Source organism: Scyliorhinus canicula, chromosome 6, assembly GCF_902713615.1.
Source record: "Scyliorhinus canicula chromosome 6, sScyCan1.1, whole genome shotgun sequence".
Classification (NCBI taxonomy): Eukaryota; Metazoa; Chordata; class Chondrichthyes; order Carcharhiniformes; family Scyliorhinidae; genus Scyliorhinus; species Scyliorhinus canicula.
This window is the reverse complement of record NC_052151.1, coordinates 2,157,528-2,176,135: the sequence shown is the minus strand read 5'-3', so window position 1 is coordinate 2,176,135 and position 18,608 is coordinate 2,157,528. Positions and strand designations below refer to the sequence as shown.

Genomic DNA, 18,608 nt, shown 5'->3' with positions numbered 1-18,608 from the left:
ATTACTGGGAAGGTCCCGGGAAGTATTACTGGGAAGGTCTGGGAAGTATTACTGGGAAGGTCTGGGAAGTATTACTGGGAATGTCTGGGGAAGTATTACTGGGAAGGTCCCGGGAAGTATTACTGGGAAGGTCTGGGAAGTATTACTGGGAAGGTCTGGGAAGTATTACTGGGAAGGTCCCGGGAAGTATTACTGGGAAGGTCCCGGGAAGTATTACTGGGAATGTCTGGGGAAGTATTACTGGGAAGGTCCCGGGAAGTATTACTGGGAAGGTCCCGGGAAGTATTACTGGGAAGGTCTGGGGAAGTATTACTGGGAATGTCTGGGGAAGTATTACTGGGAATGTCTGGGGTAGTATTACTGGGAATGTCTGGGGAAGTATTACTGGGAATGTCTGGGGAAGTATTACTGGGAATGTCTGGGGTAGTATTACTGGGAATGTCTGGGGAAGTATTACTGGGAAGGTCTGGGGAAGTATTACTGGGAATGTCTGGGGAAGTATTACTGGGAAGGTCTGGGAAGTATTACTGGGAATGTCTGGGGTAGTATTACTGGGAATGTCTGTGGATGTATTACTGGGAATGTCTGGGGAAGTATTACTGGGAATGTCTGGGGAAGTATTACTGGGAATGTCTGGGGTAGTATTACTGGGAATGTCTGGGGAAGTATTACTGGGAAGGTCTGGAGAACTTAATAAATACTTTGCGTCTGTCTTCACAGTGGAAGACATGAGTAATATCCCAAAAATTATAGAGGGTCAGGGGGCTGAGTTGAGTATGGTTGCCATTACAAAAGAGATGGTGCTAAAAAAGCTAAAAGGTCTTAAAATTGACAAATCTCCCGGCCCCGATGGGCTACACCCTAGAGTTCTGAGGGAGGTGGCTGAAGAAATAGCGGAAGCGTTGGTTGAGATCTTTCAAAAATCACTGGAGTCAGGGAAAGTCCCGGACGATTGGAAGATCGCTGTTGTAACCCCCTTGTTCAAGAAAGGATCAAGACAAAAGATGGAAAATTATAGGCCAATTAGCCTAACCTCGGTTGTTGGTAAAATTCTAGAATCGATCGTTAAGGATGAGATTTCTAAATTCTTGGAAGAGCAGGGTCGGATTAGAACAAGTCAACATGGATTTAGTAAGGGGAGGTCGTGCCTGACGAACCTGTTAGAATTCTTTGAGGAGGTGACAAGTAGGTTAGACCAGGGAAACCCAGTGGATGTGGTCTATCTGGATTTCCAAAAGGCCTTTGATAAGGTGCCACACAGGAGGCTGCTGAGTAAGGTGAGGGCCCATGGTGTTCGAGGTGAGCTACTGGCATGGGTTGAGGATTGGCTGTCTGACAGAAGGCAGAGAGTTGGGATAAAAGGTTCTTTTTCGGAATGGCAGCCGGTGACCAGCGGTGTCCCACAGGGTTCAGTGTTGGGGCCACAGCTGTTCACCATATATATTAATGATCTGGATGAAGGGACTGGGGCATTCTAGCGAAGTTTGCCGATGATACGAAGTTAGGTGGTCCGGCAGGTAGTGCTGAGGAAGTGGGGAGGCTGCAGAAGGATCTAGACAGTTTGGGAGAGTGGTGCAGGAAATGGCTGATGCAATTCAACGTGAGAAAATGTGAGGTCTTGCACTTTGGAAAAAGAATCCAAGCATAGACTACTTTCTAAACGGTGAGAAAATTCATAATGCCAAAGTACAAAGGGATCTGGGAGTGCTAGTCGAGGATTCCCTAAGGTAAACATGCAGGTTGAATCTGTGATTAAGAAAGCGAATGCAATGTTGTCATTTATCTCAAGAGGGTTGGAATATAAAAGCAGCGATGTGCTACTGAGCCTTTATAAGGCTCTGGTTAGGCCCCATTTGGAGTACTGTGTCAGTTTGGGCCCCACATCTCAGGAAGGACATTACTGGCACTGGAGCGTGTCCAGCGGAGATTCACACGGATGATCCCTGGAATGGCGGGTCTAACATATGATGAACGGCTGAGGATCCTGGGATTGTATTCATTGGAGTTTAGAAGGTAAGGGGAGATCTAATAGAAACTTACAAGATAATACATGGCTTAGAAAGGGTGGACGCAAAGAAACTGTTTCCGTTAGGCGAGGAGACGAGGACCCGTGGGCACAGCCTTAGAATAGAGGGGGTAAATTCAGAACAGAAATGCGGAGACATTTCTTCAGCCAGAGAGTGGTGGGCCTGTGGAATTCATTGCCGCGGAGTGCAGTGGAGGCCGGGACGCTAATGGCTTCAAGGCAGAGATAGATAAATTCTTGATGTCGCGAGGAATTAAGGGCTACGGGGAGAATGCTGGTAGGTGGAGTTGAAATGCCCATCAGCCATGATTGAATGGCGGAGTGGACTCGATGGGCCGAATGGCCTTACTTCCACTCCTATGTCTTATGGTCTTATGGTATTACTGGGAATGTCTGGGGGAGTATAACTGGGAAGGTCTGGGGAAGTATTACTGGGAATGTCTGGGGAAGTATTACTGGGAGGGTCTGGGGAAGTATTACTGGGAAGGTCTGGGAAAGTATTACTGGGAATGTCTGGGGAAGTATAACTGGGAAGGTGTCGGGAAGAATTGCTGGGAAGGTCTGGGGAAGTATTACTGGGAAGGTCTCGGGAAGATAGACAGAAGTATTGTTGTCAATGTTAAATGGATTTTCATGCTTGACCTATTTGATGAATAAAGTTGTGACTGTTTCATGTCCGACGTGTGTGGTTTCTTGTTGGTTTCAATAGGACAGAGTTCCTGGATAAACGATGTTCAGCATCGTATCGAGTGTGTGACTGCGGGTGGTTTGTCACCGTCTACATTGGCGTCCCTGGGTCATGTCCAATCAGAAATGGTCACAAGGCCCCGAACCCCTAAAACATCCACCAACTCAACGGACTGATCAAGACTTTGGATCCAGACTTTCAGAGCACCCTACGTGCTCTCATCCCACGTACTCCCCACGTTGGAGATCTCTACTGCCTCCCGAAAATACACAAGGCCAACACACCAGGCCGTCCTATCGTATCAGGCAATGGGACCCAGTGTGAGAACCTCTCTGGCCACATCGAGGGCATCTTGAAACCCATCGTACAAGGTACACTCAGCTTCTGTCGCGACACGACAGACTTCCTACAGAAACTCAGCACCCATGGGCCAGTTGAAACAGGAACATTCCTCGTCACAATGGACATCTCGGCACTCTACACCAGCATCCCCCATGACAACGGCATTGCTGCAACAGCCTCAGTCCTCAACACCGACAACTGCCAATCTCCAGACCCAATTCTGCAACTCATCCGCTTCATTCTAGATCACAACGTCTTCACCTTCGACAACAAATTCTTCATCCAGATGCACGGAACAGCCATGGGGACCAAATTCACATCTCAATATGCCAACATCTTCATGCACAAGTTTAAACAAGACTTCCTGACCGCACAGAACCTTCAACCAACGTTATCCACCACGTACATCGATGACATTTTTTTCCTTTGGACCCACGGAGAAGAATCACTGAAACGACTACACGATGAGATCAATAAATTCCATCCCACCATCAGACTCACCATGGACTACTCTCCAAATTCAGTTGCATTCTTGGACACGCTCATCTCCATCAAGGATGGTCACCTCAGCACTTCGCTTTTCCGCAAGCCCACAGACAACCTCACGATGCTCCACTTCTCCAGCTTTCACCCGAAACACATTAAAGAAGCCATCCCCTATGGACAAGCTCTCCGTATACACAGGATCTGCTCAGACGAGGAGGAGCATAACAGACACCTACAGACACTGAAAGATGCCCTCATACGAACGGAATATGGCGCTCGACTCATCGACCGACAGTTCCAACGCGTCACAGCAAAAAACCGCACCGAGCTCCTCAGAACACAAACACGGGACACCACTGACAGAGTACCCTTCGTCGTCCAGTACTTTCCTGGGGCGGAAAAACTACGACATCTTCTTCGCAGCCTTCAACACATCATCAATGAAGATGAACATCTTGCCAAGGTCATCCCCACACCCCCACTACTGGCCTTCAAACAACCGCGCAACCTCAAACAAACCATTGTTTGCAGCAAATTACCCAGCCTTCAGAACAGCGACCACGACACCACACAACCCTGCCAGGGCAATCTCTGCAAGACATGCCAGATCATCGACTTGGATACCACCATTACACATGGTAACACCACCCACCAGGTACGCGGCACATACTCGTGCAACTCGACCAATGTAGTCTACCCCATACGCTGCAGGAAAGGATGTCCCGAAGCGTGGTACATTGGCGAGACCATGCAGACACTACGACAACGAATGAACGGGCATCGTGCAACAATCACCAGGCAGGAATGTTCCCTTCCAGTCGGGGAACACTTCAGCAGTCAAGGGAATTCAGCCTCTGATCTCCGGGTAAGCGTTCTCCAAGGCAGTCTTCAGGACAGGCGACAACGCAGAATTGCCGAGCAAAAACTTATAGCTAAGTTCCGCACGCATGAGTGCGGCCTCAACCGGGATCTTGGATTCATGTCGCATTACATCCACCCCCCACCATCAGGCCTGGGCTTGCAAAATCCTACCAACTGTTCTGGCTTGAGACAATTCCCACCTCTTTAACCTGTGATTATCCCTCTCCCTGCATCTGTAATGATTTGATTACCTGCAAATGCTCGCATTCCAAGCATTGTCCAGCATCTCTGACTTTGTCTATATAAATGTTTCTGGAACATACCTTGCCATTCATCTGATGAAGGAGCAGTGCTCCGAAAGCTCGTGTTTGAATCAAACCTGTTGGACTTTAACCTGGTGTTGTAAGACTTCTTACTGTGCCCACCCCAGTCCAACGCCGGCATCTCCACACCAAATCCATCAACCTCACCTGGTGTTCTTGAATATTCAGCCGGAACGTTGAACCCGGGTTCGATTCCCGGCTTGGGTCACTGTCTGTGCGGAGTCTGCACGTTCTCCCCGTGTCTGTGTGGGTTTCCTCCGGGTGCTCCGGTTTCCTCCCACCGTCTAAAGATGTGCAGGTTAGGTGGATTGGCCAGGCTAAATTGCCCTTCGTGACCAAATGTGAGGTGGCTTTCCGGGGAAGGGGGCCTTGGGCCGAGGTAGGGGGCTTTTCCAGAGGGTCAGTGCCGACTCAATGGGCCGAGTGGCCTCCATCTGAACTATAGGGATTCTATGTATGGTCTATTAACAGGCAGCCCATTGACAGGATTTTACTGTGGAGTAAATTAAACAAAGTCATGTAACCTTTGTCTGTATTTAGCTTTTCAAAAGGCTGGGAATAGATTCTGACTGTTAAAAACAGAGGATGATGCATCGTAACACGTGGTGTCATCAAACCCTCAGAGATGGGAGGAGGTGGCACAATGGCACTGTCACTGGCCGAGTAATCCAGAGAGCCAGGAGAATGGTCTGGGATCCCGGGATCCAATCCCACTCTGGCACATGGTCACATTTTAATTCAATAAAAAAATCTGGAATTTAAAGCCCAATGATTTATAAAAACCCATCCGGTTCGTTAATGTCCTTCAGGGAAGGGAATCTGCCGCCCTTACCTGGTCTGGCCTACACGTGACTCCAGGCCCACAGCAATGCGGTTCCCTCTGAGCAAGCCGCTCAGTTCCAGGGCAATTAGGGATGGGCAACAAATGGCGGCCCCGCCCAGCAACACCCACATCCCAAGGATGAAAACAAAAAGATTGGAGCTGGAGTAGATCAATCAGCCCCTCCAACCTGCTCCATCGTTCGATTAGATCATGTCTGATCTCACTGTGGCCTTAACCCCACTTTGCTGCCTGTCCCCATAACCCTCGACCAAAAACCTGTCTAACTCAGGCAGGGGGGTCAATGCTGAGTGTGTGAACGGGAATCAATAGTGAAATATCTGCCCCTGGGCAGTTCACATTTCCCAGCAACCAGCATCCACAGATCATGATGTCTAAATGATTCCCAAATTCAAGGTTGGCACCAAAAAACATTTCCATAGTTAATCAGCTGGGGCATTTCTTCAACATGTGGTGTTCCCGCAGCTAAACTTTATTCAAAATCATCCCAATAAAACAGTATAAAAATCTCTGAGCTCTCTGCTCAAACTGCAGATCGAGCTGAAGGTGCAGAGAGTCATTCAGTGAATTCACCAGAGACCTGTCCCGACACCAAGATGCTGAGAATCTTCTTAACCGTGTCTGTCCTCTTCTGGAACCATCTCGCTGCACAGAATCCAGTAGAAGAGGCGATCGAACTCTGTGAAAGGGATGACTGCCTTAATGCCGAAGTCATCATTAAGGACAAGGTGAATATAGTTCAGAGTTTACTGCTCTCTGTAGTGTTCGTACCAGTGGACATTATTTAATGCGTGTATTTTTGGGTCGAGTCCCCTTTACTCTCTTTACTGTCAAACATCTGTGTCACTCAGGCAGGGAGGCTTGTCAATGCTGAGTGTGTGAACTGGAATAAAGAGTGAAATATCTGCCCCGGGAGGTTCAGACATCCTGGGACCCGGCACTTACACAGTTAATGATTTCTAAATTCAAGGCTGGGATCAGGAAAGTATTCTGAGGGACAGAATCTATCTGTACGTTAGACACGGATTAATCAGGAATAGTCAGCGTGGATTAGTTTAGGGAAGGTCTTTCTTGACAAATACAGTTGAATTATTTGATGCGGTAACCAGGAGTGTTGATGTGGAGAATGCATTTGGAGTGGCCGATATGGACTTTAGCCAGGCTTTTGATAAGGTCCCTATTGACAGATTGATCAAGTCAGGGCCCATGGGACCCAAGGCAAAGTGATATATTGGATCCATCATCGGAGGGGAGGCAGGAAGCTGAGGGTGGGTCTCTGAAGGCAGAGGGCAGGTTAATAGGGTGGGAAAAAGGCAAATGGGACACTCGCTGATATCAATCGAGGCCTAGATTCCAAAAGCAGGGAGGTCATGTTGGAGTTGGAGAACTTTGGTGAGGTCACAGCTGGAGGACTGTGTGTAATTCTGGTCACCACATTATAGGAAGGATGTGATTGTACTGGAGGGGGTGCAGAGGAGATTCACCAGGATGCTGCCTGGGATGGAACATTTCAGTTATGGAGAGAGGTTAGATCGGCTTGGGTTGTTTTCACAGGAGCAGAGAAGACTGAGGGGCGATCTGATCGAGGTGGACAAGATTATGATGAATGTGGACAGGATAATAATAATAATCTTTATTGTCACAAGTAGGCTTACATTAACACAGCAATGAAGTTACTGTGAAAAGCCCCTAGTCACCTCATTCCGGCACCTGTTCAGGTCACAGAGGGAGAATTCAGAATGTCCAATTCACCTAACAACATGTCTTTCAGGACTCGTGGGAGGAAACCGGAGCACCCGGAGGAAACCCCGCACACACGGCGAGAACGTGCAGACTCCCCCTCTTCGGGGGGTTTAAACTAGTTTGGCAGGGGGATGGGAACCAGAGCTATGGATCAGAGGATAGGATAGCTGTTGAACAGACAGAAATAGTCTGCAGCCAGTCTGTGAGGAAGGAAAGACAGTTGATAGGGCAAAGTTACACTCAGTGGAATGGGTTAAAGTGTATCTGTTTCAATGCAAGGAGTGTCAGGAATAAGGGAGATGAATTTAGAACATGGATCAGTACTTGGAACTACGATGTTGTGGCCATTACGGAGACATGGATTTCACAGAGGCAGGAATGGTTGTTAGATGTTCCGGGGTTTAGATATTTTCAGAGGAATAGGGAGGGAGGTAAAAGAGGAAGGGGGAGTGGCACTGTTAATGAAACCGGAGCACCCGGAGGAAACCCCGCACACACGGGGAGAACGCGCAGACTCTGCACAGACAGTGACCCAAGCCGGGAATCAAACCCAGTTCCTGGTGCTGTGAAGCAACAGTGCTAGCCATTGTGCTAACGTGACGTTCTACCCCCGACCCCACCCCAACACTCCCCCCCCACCACCCCATCCCTGACCCCTCCCCGATACTCCCCCCACCCTTGTTCCCTCTCCGACACTCGTCCCCACACCCAAACCCTTCCCGACACTCCCCCCCACACACCCGACCCCCGACCCCACCTCGACCCTTCCCCAACACTCCCCCCAAATCCCCGACACCTTCCCAACCCCTCTCTGACCCTCGACCCCTCCCCGACACTCCTCCCAAATCCCCGACACTTTCCCATCCCCTCTCTGACCCCCGACCCCTCCCCGACACTCCCACCAAACCCCCCCATCCTGAAGCATGACCTTGTTGATTGGTGGAACAGCCTTGAGGAGCTGTCGGGCCTATTCCAGCTCCTATTCCTTATGGTCCAATGACATTGTTTGCTTTCAGCCTGGATTAGTGCCTGGATACGTGGCCCAATTCTGACCCATTCAAACCTCTCTGTTTAAATAATGTGGTAAAACAGTCAAAGGGAAACACAATGACTGGGCATGATTCAGTGTCGATGGCCGTCAATAACATTCTCTATATTTGTTTTAATTGAAAGCCCAAGGGGAAGGACTCAGGCCCAATGTGCAGGATAACTCTAAAGTTGAAAGAGTGCATGAGGGGGTCAGGAAAATCCATCTGGAAGTGGGGATGGCAAGTCTCCCATCAATAACTCCAAACTCTTTTCCCAGGTCAGTCCATGCAGGACATGAATACTGCTCCCAGCCCTGGGAACCAAGGACAGGCCTGTACATGAAGGACAGGTTGCACCTAAACTGGAGGGGCACCAATATCCTGGTGGGAGGTTTGCTAAAGCTCTTCAGGAGGTTTAAACTAGTTTGGCAGGGGGATGGGAACCAGAGCTATGGATCAGAGGATAGGATAGCTGTTGAACAGACAGAAATAGTCTGCAGCCAGTCTGTGAGGAAGGATAGACAGTTGATAGGGCAAAGTTACACTCAGTGGAATGGGTTAAAGTGTATCTGTTGCAATGCAAGGAATGTCAGGAATAAGGGAGATGAATTTAGAACATGGATCAGTACTTGGAACTGCGATGTTGTGGCCATTACGGAGACATGGATTTCACAGGGGCAGGAATGTTTGTTAGATATTCCGGGGTTTAGATATTTTCAGAAGAATAGGGAGGGAGGTAAAAGAGGAAGGGGGAGTGGCACTGTTAATTAGGGAGCACACCACAGCTGCAGCAAAGGAGGTAGCTGTGGAGGGTTTGTCTACTGAGTCAGTATGGGGGGGGAAGTCAGAAACAAGAAAAGAGCAGTCACTTTATTGGGAGTTTTCTATAGGCCCTCCAAAAGCAGCAGAGACATGGAGGAACAGATTGGGTGGCAGATCTTGGAAAGGTGGAGAAGTAACAGAGTTGTTGCCATGGGTTACTTCAACTTCCCTAATATTGGGCGAAATTCTCCGACCCCCCAGCAGGGTCGGAGAATCGCCTGGGGCCGCCGAAAATCCGGCCCCCGCCGTGGCAGAGATTCTCCGCCACCCGGGAAGTGGCGGCGGCTGGAATCACGCCACTCCGATCGGAGAGGCCCCTGCGGCGATTCTCCGGCCCGCGATGGGCTGAAGTCCCGCCGCTGGGAGGCCTCTCCCGCCGCCGAGGTTTGAACCACCTCTGGGGGTCGATCGGACCCCGGGGGGTGCCCCCACGGTGGCCAGGCCCGCGATCGGGGCCCCCCGCTCAGACTCCGGGCCAGTGCCCTGGGCGCCTCTGCCATGGCGGAAGCGGAAGAGAAACCCACATCGCGCATGTGCCGGTGGTGACGTCAGCGGCAGCTGGCCACTAACGTCACCGCCGGCGCATGCGCCGAGCGGCGAAAGCCTTTCGGCCAGCCCCGCTGCCGGGGGCGCCGGTTTTTTGCGCCAGTCTTCTGGTGCCAACCAATCCGGCACGGGGCTAGCCCCCAAAGGTGCGGAGAATTCCCCACCTTTGGGGAGGCCCGACCTCGGAGTGGTTGGTGCCACTCCCCTACGCCGGGACCCCCCGTCACGCCAGGTAGGGGAAAATCCCGCCCATTGACTGGAATCTCCTTACTGCAAATGGTTTGGATGGAGCAGATTTTGTCAGGTATGTACAGGAAGGATTCCTGACTCAATATGTGGATTGTCCGACTAAGGGAGAGGCCATATTGGACTTGGTGCTCGGCAACGAACCAAGCCAGGTGTCAGATGTCTCTGTGGGAGAGCATTTCGGTGACAGTGACCACAACTCCTTGACCTTTACCATAGTCATGGAGAGGGATAGGAACACACAGTACGGGAAGGTATTTAATTGGGAAAGGGGAAATTATATTGCTATTAGACAGGAGCTGAAGAGCATAAAGTGGGAACAATTGTTCTTGGGGAAATGTACAACAGTAATGTGGGGATTGTTTAAGGTTATTTAATAGGCTCAAACAGGTTGATATTAAGAAGGAGGATTTGCTGGGCCTTTTGAAAAGCATCAGGGTAGATAAGTCCCCTGGGCCTGATGGGATATACCCAAGGTTACTACGGGAAGCGAGGGAGGAGATTTCTGCGCAGTTGGCGATGCATCCTCGCTCTCCACTGGAGTAGTACCGGATGATTGGAGGGAGGCGAATGTTGTTCCCCTGTTCAAGGAAGGGAATAGGGAAATCCCTGGGTCAGTCTTACATCTGTGGTGAGCAAAATATTGGCAAGGATTCTGAGAGATAGGATTTATGATTATTTAGAAAAACATAGTTTGATTAAAGATAGTCAGCATGGCTTTGTGAGGGGCAGGTCATGCCTCACAAGCCTCATTGAACTCTTTGAGGATGTGACGAGACACATTGATGAAGGTCGGGCAGTGGATGTGGTGTATATGGATTTCAGTAAGGCATTTGATAAGGTTCCCCATGGCAGGCTCATTCAGAAAGTCAGGGGGCATGGGATATAGGGAAATTTGGCTGTCTGGATACAGAATTGGCTGGCTGAAAGAAGACAGTGAGTGGTAGTGGATGGAAAGTATTCTGCCTGGAGGTCGGTGACCAGTGGTGTCCCGCGGGGATCTGTTCTGGGACCTCTGCTCTTTGTGGTTTTTATAAATGACTTGGATGAGGAAGTGGAAGTTTGCCGATTACACAAAGGTTGGGAGAGTTGTAGATAGTGTTGAGGGATGTTGCAGGTGACAACAGGACATTGACAGGATGCAGAGCTGGGATGAGAAGTGGCAGATGGAGTTCGACAATGATAAATGTGAAGTGATTCATTTTGGAAGGTCAAATTTGAATGCTGAATACAGGGTTAAAGGCAGGATTCTTGGAAGTGTGGAGGGACAGAGAGATCTTGGGGTCCACGTAAATAAATCCCTCATTGTTGCCACCCAGGTTGGTAGGGTTGTTAAGAAGGCATATGGTGTGTTGGCTTTCATTAACAGGGGGATTGAGTTTGCGAGCCGCAAGGTTTTGCTGCAGCTTTATAAAACCCTGGTTAGACGACACTTGGAATATTGTGTCCAGTTCTGGTCGCCTCATTATAGGAAGGATGTGGATGCTTTGGAGAGTGTACAGAGGAGATTTACCAGGATGCTGCCTGGACTGGAGGGCATGTCTTATGAAGAAAGGTTGAGGGAGCTAGGGCTTTTCTCACGGAGCGAAGAAGGAAGAGAGGTGACTTGATAGAGGTGTACAAGGTGATGAGGGACATGGATAGAGTAGATAGCCAGAGACTTCTCCCCAGGGTGGAAATGGCTGTCACAAGGGGACAGAATTTTAAGGTGATTGGAGGAAGGTATAGGGGAGATGTCAGAGGGAGGTTCTTTACACAGAGAGTGGTGGGTGCGTGGAATGCACTGCCAGCAGAGGTGGTGGAGTCAGAGTGATTAGGGACATTTAAGCGACTCTTAGACAGGCACATGGACATCAGTAAATTGAAAGGGTGCAGGTTAGGTTAATCTTAGATTAGGATAAATGGTTGGCACAACATCGTGGGCCAAAGGCCCTGTACCGTGCTGTACGGTTCTATATTCTATGTTCTAACACAGTTGTGTTTTGGTGCAAGTTCAGTTGTGTCAAATGGTGATTGATGGTGAGCCTGACGTCAGTGGGAGGGAAGCTGCTGGAGAAGATACTGAGGGATAGGATCTATTCCCATTTGGAAGAAAATGGGCTTGTCAGTGATGGGCAACATGGTTTTGTGCAGGGAAGGTCATGTCTTACCAACTTAATAGAATTCTTTGAGGAAGTGACAAAGTTGATTGATGAGGGAAGGGCTGTAGATGTCATATACATTGACTTCAGTAAGGCATTTGATAAGGTTCCCCATGGTAGGCTGATTGAGAAAGTGAAGTCTCATGGGGTTCAGTGTGTACTAGCTAGATGGATAAAGAACTGGCTGGGCAACAGGAGACAGAGAGTAGTGGTGGATGGAGTATCTAAAAATGGAGAAAGGTGACTAGTGGTGTTCCACAGGGATCCGTGCTGGGACCACTGTTGTTTGTGATCTACATAAATAATCTGGACGAAGGTATAGGTGGTCTGATGAGCAAGTTTGCAGATGACACTAAGATTGGTGGAGAAGCAGATAGTGAAGGGGACTGTCAGAGAAAACAGCAAAATATAGATAGATTGGAAAGTTGGGCGGAGAAATGGCAGATGGAGTTCAATCCGGGCAAATGCGAGGTGATGCATTTTGGAAGATCCAATTCAAGAGCGAACTATACGGTAAATGAAAAAGCCCTGGGGAAAATTGATGTTCAGAGAGATCTGGATGATCAGGTCCATTGTACCTTGAAGGTGGCTGTGCAGGTCGATTGAGTGGTCAAGAAGGCTTACGGCATGCTTGCCTTCATCGGAAGGGGTATTGAGTACAAGAGTTGGCAGGTCATGTTGCAGTTGTATAAGACTTTGGTTCTGCCACATTTGGAATACTGCGTACAGTTCTGGTCGCCACATTACCAAAAGGATGTGGATGCTTTGGAGAAGGTGCAGAGGAGGTTCACCAGGATGTTTCCCGGGATGGAGGGAGCTAGCTATGAAGAGAGGTTGAGGAGATTAGATTGTTTTCATTAGAAAGACGGAGGTTGAGGGGGGACCTCATTGAGGTCTACAAAATCATGAGAGGTATGGACAAGGTGGATAGCAAGAAGCTTTTTCCCAGAGTGGGGGATTCAATTACTCGGGTTCACTAGTTCAAAGTGAGAGGGGAAAGGTTTAAGGGAGATATGCGTGGAAAGTTCATTACGCAGAGGGTGGTGGGTGCCTGGAGGTGTTAGAGGCAGACATGATAGAGTCAGTTAAGATGTATCTAGACAGATACATGATTGGGCAGGGAACAGAGGGTACAGATCCTTAGAAAATAGGTGACAGTTATCGATAGAGGATCTGGATCGGCGCAGGCTTGGAGGGCCGAAGGGCCAGTTCCTGTGCTGTCATTTTCTTTGTTCTTTGTTCTTTGATTTTATTTTCTTGTTTTAGAATTATGATGAGGCGGAATTAGAATCTCGGCAATGGGTTCAAACTGAAGTTGATGCAGAGGATATTGAAAGAGCGCTGGCGATCGGTCTGGAGAAACTATTCAGTTATGCACGCTGTGGGAATGTTGCAGGTATGTCAGATGTTCCTTCAAAGTAACAACAGATTATAAAACAACCGTTCACTCTTTAACCTGTCAGGATTGAAACTTTCTGTACAGACTGACACACTGACCAAAGAATTGTCAATCCCAGAGCGATCCTCGGTCACATGGGACTAGTGGCTTGAGGCGATATTTGGGCTACTTACATACATAGAAATAGACAGAGAAAATAGAAGCAGGAGGAGGCCATTCAGCCCATCGAACCTGCTCCGCCATTCATTATAATCATGACTGATCATCAAGTTCAATACCCTGATCCCAAGTTAAACGTAGGACCTGAAAGGTAGTATCTCAGGATTGCTACCAGTGACATGGGACAGTCAGAGTAGAAATTCAAGAATAGTCAGAATGAATACGTGGTTTGAGAGATGGTGCAGGAGGGAGGGGTTCAGATTTTTGGGACATTGGAACCGGTTCTGGGGGTGGTGGGACCATTACAAACTGGATGGTCTACACCTGGGCAGGACTGGAACCAATGTCCTAGGGGGTGCTTTTGCTAACACTGTTGGGGAGGTTTTAAACTAATGTGGCAGGGGGGTGGGAAGTTTAGGAAGTTACAGGTCAGTAAAGAAGCAACAACTAAAGCAAGTAAGGTACTGGATAATAAACTCAATGTGACTAAGGGGAAGAGTAGACAGGGAAGAGATGATGAACGCAAAGGTGGTCTGGGGTGCATTTGTTTTAATGCAAGAAGTGTAGCAGGTAAGGCAGATGAACTTAGGGCTTGGATCAGTACCTGGGAATATGATGTTATTGGTATTACTGAGACTTGGTTGAGGGAAGGGCAGGACTGGCAACTGAATATCCCAGGGTATAGATGCTTCAGGAGGGATAGAGAGGGAGGTAGAAGGGGTGGAGGAGTTGCATTACTCGTCAGACATGATATCACAACTGTCATTAAGGAGGGCACGATGGAGGATTTGAGCACTGAGGCAATATGGGTGGAGCTGAGAAATAGGAAGGGTGCAGTAACATTGTTGGGACTTCACTACAGGCCTCCCAAAAGCGAGCATGAAGTAGAGGTACAAATATGCAGACAGATTATAGAAAAATGTAGGAGCAATTGGGTGGTAGTGATGGGAGATTTTAACTTCCCCAACATTAGAACATAGAACATAGAACAGTACAGCACAGAACAGGCCCTTCGGCCCTCAATGTTGTGCCGAGCCATGATCACCCGACTCAAACCCACGTATCCACCCTATACCCGTAACCCAACAACCCCCCCTTAACCTTACTTTTATTAGGACACTACGGGCAATTTAGCATGGCCAATCCACCTAACCCGCACATCTTTGGGCTGTGGGAGGAAACCGGAGCACCCGGAGGAAACCCACGCACACAGGGGGAGGACGTGCAGACTCCACACAGACAGTGACCCAGCCGGGAATCGAACCTGGGACCCTGGAGCTGTGAAGCATTTATGCTAACCACCATGCTACCCTGCTGCCCCATTGAATGGGATTCGTGTAGTGTTGGAGGCGTAGATGGAGCAGAGTTTGTAAGGAGCATCCAGGAGAGTTTTTTTAGAGCAGTATGTAAATAGTCCAACTCGGGAAGGGGCCATACTGGACCTGGTATTGGGGAATGATCCCGGCCAGGTGGTTGACGTTTCAGTCGGTGATTACTTTGGGAATAGCGATCACAATTCCGTAAGTTTTAGAATACTCACGGACAAGGACAAGAGGGGTCCGAAAGGAAGAGTGCTAAATTGGGGAAAGGCAGAGTATAACAACATTCGGCAGGAGCTCGGGAATGTGGATTGGGAGCAGCTGTTTAAGGGTAAATCCACATTTGAAATGTGGAAGTCTTTTAAGGAAAGGTTGATTAGAGTGCAGGACAGACATGTTCCTGTGAAAATGAAAGATAGAAATGGCAAGATTAGGGAACCATGGATGACGGGTGAAATTGTGAGACTAGCTAAGATGAAAAAGGAAGCATACATAGGATCGAGGCAACTCAAAACTGATGAAGCTTTGGAGGAATATTGGGAAAGTAGGACAAATCTCAAACGCCCAATAAAGAGGGCTAAAAGGAGTCATGAAATATCTTTGGCTAACAGGGTTAAGGAAAATCCCAAAGCATTTTATTCGTATGTGAGGAGCAAGAGGGTAACTGGAGAAAGGATTGGCCCACTTAAAGACAAAAGAGGGAATTTATGCGTGGACTCAGAGGAAATGGGTGAGATTCTTAATGAGTACTTTGCATCGGTATTCACAAAGGAGAGGGACAAGACGGATGTTGAGGCTAGGGATGGATGTTTAAATACTCTCGGTCAAGTTGTCATACGGAAGGGGGAAGTTTTGGGTATTCTAAAAGACATTAAGGTGGACAAGTTCCCAGGACCGGATGGGATCTATCCCAGGTTACTGAGGGAAGCGAGGGTCGAAATAGCTGGGGCCTTAACAGATATCTTTGCAGCATCCTTGAGCACGGGTGAGGTCCCGGAGGACTGGAGAATTGCTAATGTTGTCCCTCTGTTTAAGAAGGGTAGCAGGGATAATCCAGGGAATTATAGACCTGTGAGCTTGACGTCAGTGGTAGGCAAACTGTTGGAGAAGATACTGAGGGATAGGATCTATTCACATCTGGAAGAAAATAGACTTATCAGTGATAGGCAGCATGGATTTGTGCAGGGAAGGTCATGTCTTACAAACCTAATAGAATTCTTTGAGAAAGTGACAAAGTTAATTGGTGAGGGAAGGGCTGTAGATGTCGTATACATGGACTTTAGAAAGGCGTTTGATAAGGTTTCCCATGGCAGGTTGATGGAAAAAGTGAAGTCGTATGGGGTTCAGGGTGTACTAGCTAGATGGATAAAGAACTGGCTGGGCAACAGGAGACAGAGAGTAGTGGTGGAAGGGAGTGTCTCAAAATGGAGAAGGGTGACTAGTGGTGTTACACAGGTATCCGTGCTCGGACCACTGTTGTTTGTGATCTACATAAATGACCTGGAGGAAGGTATAGGTGGTCTGATGAGCAAGTTTGCAGATGATACTAAGATTGGTGGAGTTGCAGATAGCGAGGAGGACTGTCAGAGAATACAACAAAATATAGATAGATTGGAGAGTTGGGCAGAGATATAGCAGATGGAGTTCAATCCAGGCAAATGCGAGGTGATGCATTTTGGAAGATCAAATTCAAGAGCGGACTATATGGTCAATGGAAGGGTCTTGGGAAAATTGATGTACAGAGAGATCTGGGAGTTCAGGTCCATTGTACCCTGAAGGTGGCAACGCAGGTTGATAGAGTGGTCAAGAAGGCATACAGCATACAGACATACAAAATTATGAGAGGTATGGACAGGGTGGATAGCAACAAGCTTTTCCCAAGAGTGGGGGTGTCAGTTACAAGGGGTCACGATTTCAAGGTGAGAGGGTGAAAGTTTAAGGGAGATGTGCGTGGAAAGTTTTTTACGCAGAGGGTGGTGGGTGCATGGAACGCTTTACCAGCGAAGGTGGTAGAGGTGGGCACGATAGCATCATTTAAGAAGCATCTAGACAGGTATATGAACGGGCGGGAACAGAGGGAAGTAGACCTTGGAAAATAGGAGACAGGTTTAGATAAAGGATCTGGATCGGCGCAGGCTGGGAGGGCCGAAGGGCCTGTTCCTGTGCTGTAATTTTCTTTGTTCTTTGTTCTCATATCCCAGGATCCCCGAAGCACTAAGAGCCATAGATGTTTACAGCATGGTAACAGGCCCTTCGGCCCAGCTTGTCCATGCTGCCCAGTTTCTATCACTAAGCTGGTCCCACTTGCCCGCATCTAGTCCATATCCATCCATACCCACCCTGCCCACGTAACTGTCTAACTGCTTTTTAAAGGACAATATTGTACCCGCCTCTACCACTGCCTGTGGCAGCCCGTTCCAGACCACCCTCTGTGTGAAGAAATGCCCCCTCTGGTCTCTTTTGTATCTCTCCCCTCTCACCGTAAACCTGTGCCCTCTAGTTCCAGACTCCTCTACCTTCGGGAAAAGATGGTGACTATCAACTTATCCATGCCCCTCATTATTTTATAAACCTCTATAAGATCACCCCTAAGCCTCCTACGCTCCAGGGAAAATAGTCACAGCCTATCCAGCCTCTCCTTATAACTCAGACCATCAAGTCCTGGTAGCAGCCTCGTAAATCTCTTCTGTACTCTTTCTAGTTTATCAATATCCTTCCTATAATAGGGTGCCCAGAACTGAACACAGTATTCCATGTGTGGCCTTACCAATGTCTTGTACGACTTCAACAAGATGTCCCAACTCCTGTATTCAATATTCTGGCCAATAAAACCTAGCCTGCTGAATGCCTTCTTCACCACCCTGTCCACCTGTGACTCTGCCTTCAAGGAGCTATGAACCTGTTCCCCTAGATCTCTTTGTTCTGTAACTCTTCCCAACTCCCTACCATTCACTGAGTAGGTCCTGCCCCGATTCGATCCACCAAATACATCACCTCACATTTATCCAAATTAAACTCCATCTGCCATTCATTGGCCCACTGGCCCAATTGGTCAAGATCCTGTTGCAATCTTATAGAACCTTCTTCACTGTCCACTATGGCACCAATCTTGGTGTCATCTGCAAACTTACTAACCATGTCTCCTACATTCTCATCCAAATCATTAATATATATAACAAATCACAGTGGACCCAGCACCGATCCCTGAGGCACACCGCTGGTCACAGGCCTCCAGTTTGAGAAACAACCCTCCACAACCACCCTTTGGCTTCGGTCGCCAAGCCAATTCTGCATCCAATTGGCTACCTCACCCTGGATTCCGTGAGATTTAACCTTTTGCAGCAACCTACCATGCGGTAACTTGTCAAAGGCCTTGCTAAAGTCCATTTGGACAACGTCGACTGCGCTGCCCTCATCTACCTTCTTGGTTACCCCTTCAAAAAATACAAATTGGTGAGACATGATTTTCCCCTCACAAAGCCAGGCTGACTTTCCCTAATTAGCCCTTGCCTGTCTATATGCCTGTAGATCCTGCCCCTCAGAATATCTTCTAACAATTTACCCACGACAGAAGTCAGGCTAACCGGTCTGTAGTTCCCAGGCTTATCCCTACAGCTCTTCTCAAACAAGGGCACAAC

The 18,608-nt window shown here is 48.4% G+C and overlaps 1 protein-coding gene across 1 annotated transcript in view; it reads left to right on the top strand.

The window, feature by feature from the left end:
- The first annotated feature begins 6,065 nt into the window (after window positions 1–6,065).
- LOC119966912 overlaps window positions 6,066–18,608 on the top strand; it is a 55,974-nt gene continuing 43,431 nt past the window's right edge. The window contains exons 1-2 of the mRNA XM_038798870.1: window positions 6,066–6,295; window positions 13,360–13,489. Coding sequence (XP_038654798.1) covers window positions 6,164–6,295; window positions 13,360–13,489 — 262 coding nt within the window. The 5' untranslated portion in view covers window positions 6,066–6,163. The remainder of the gene's footprint in view (window positions 6,296–13,359; window positions 13,490–18,608) is intronic.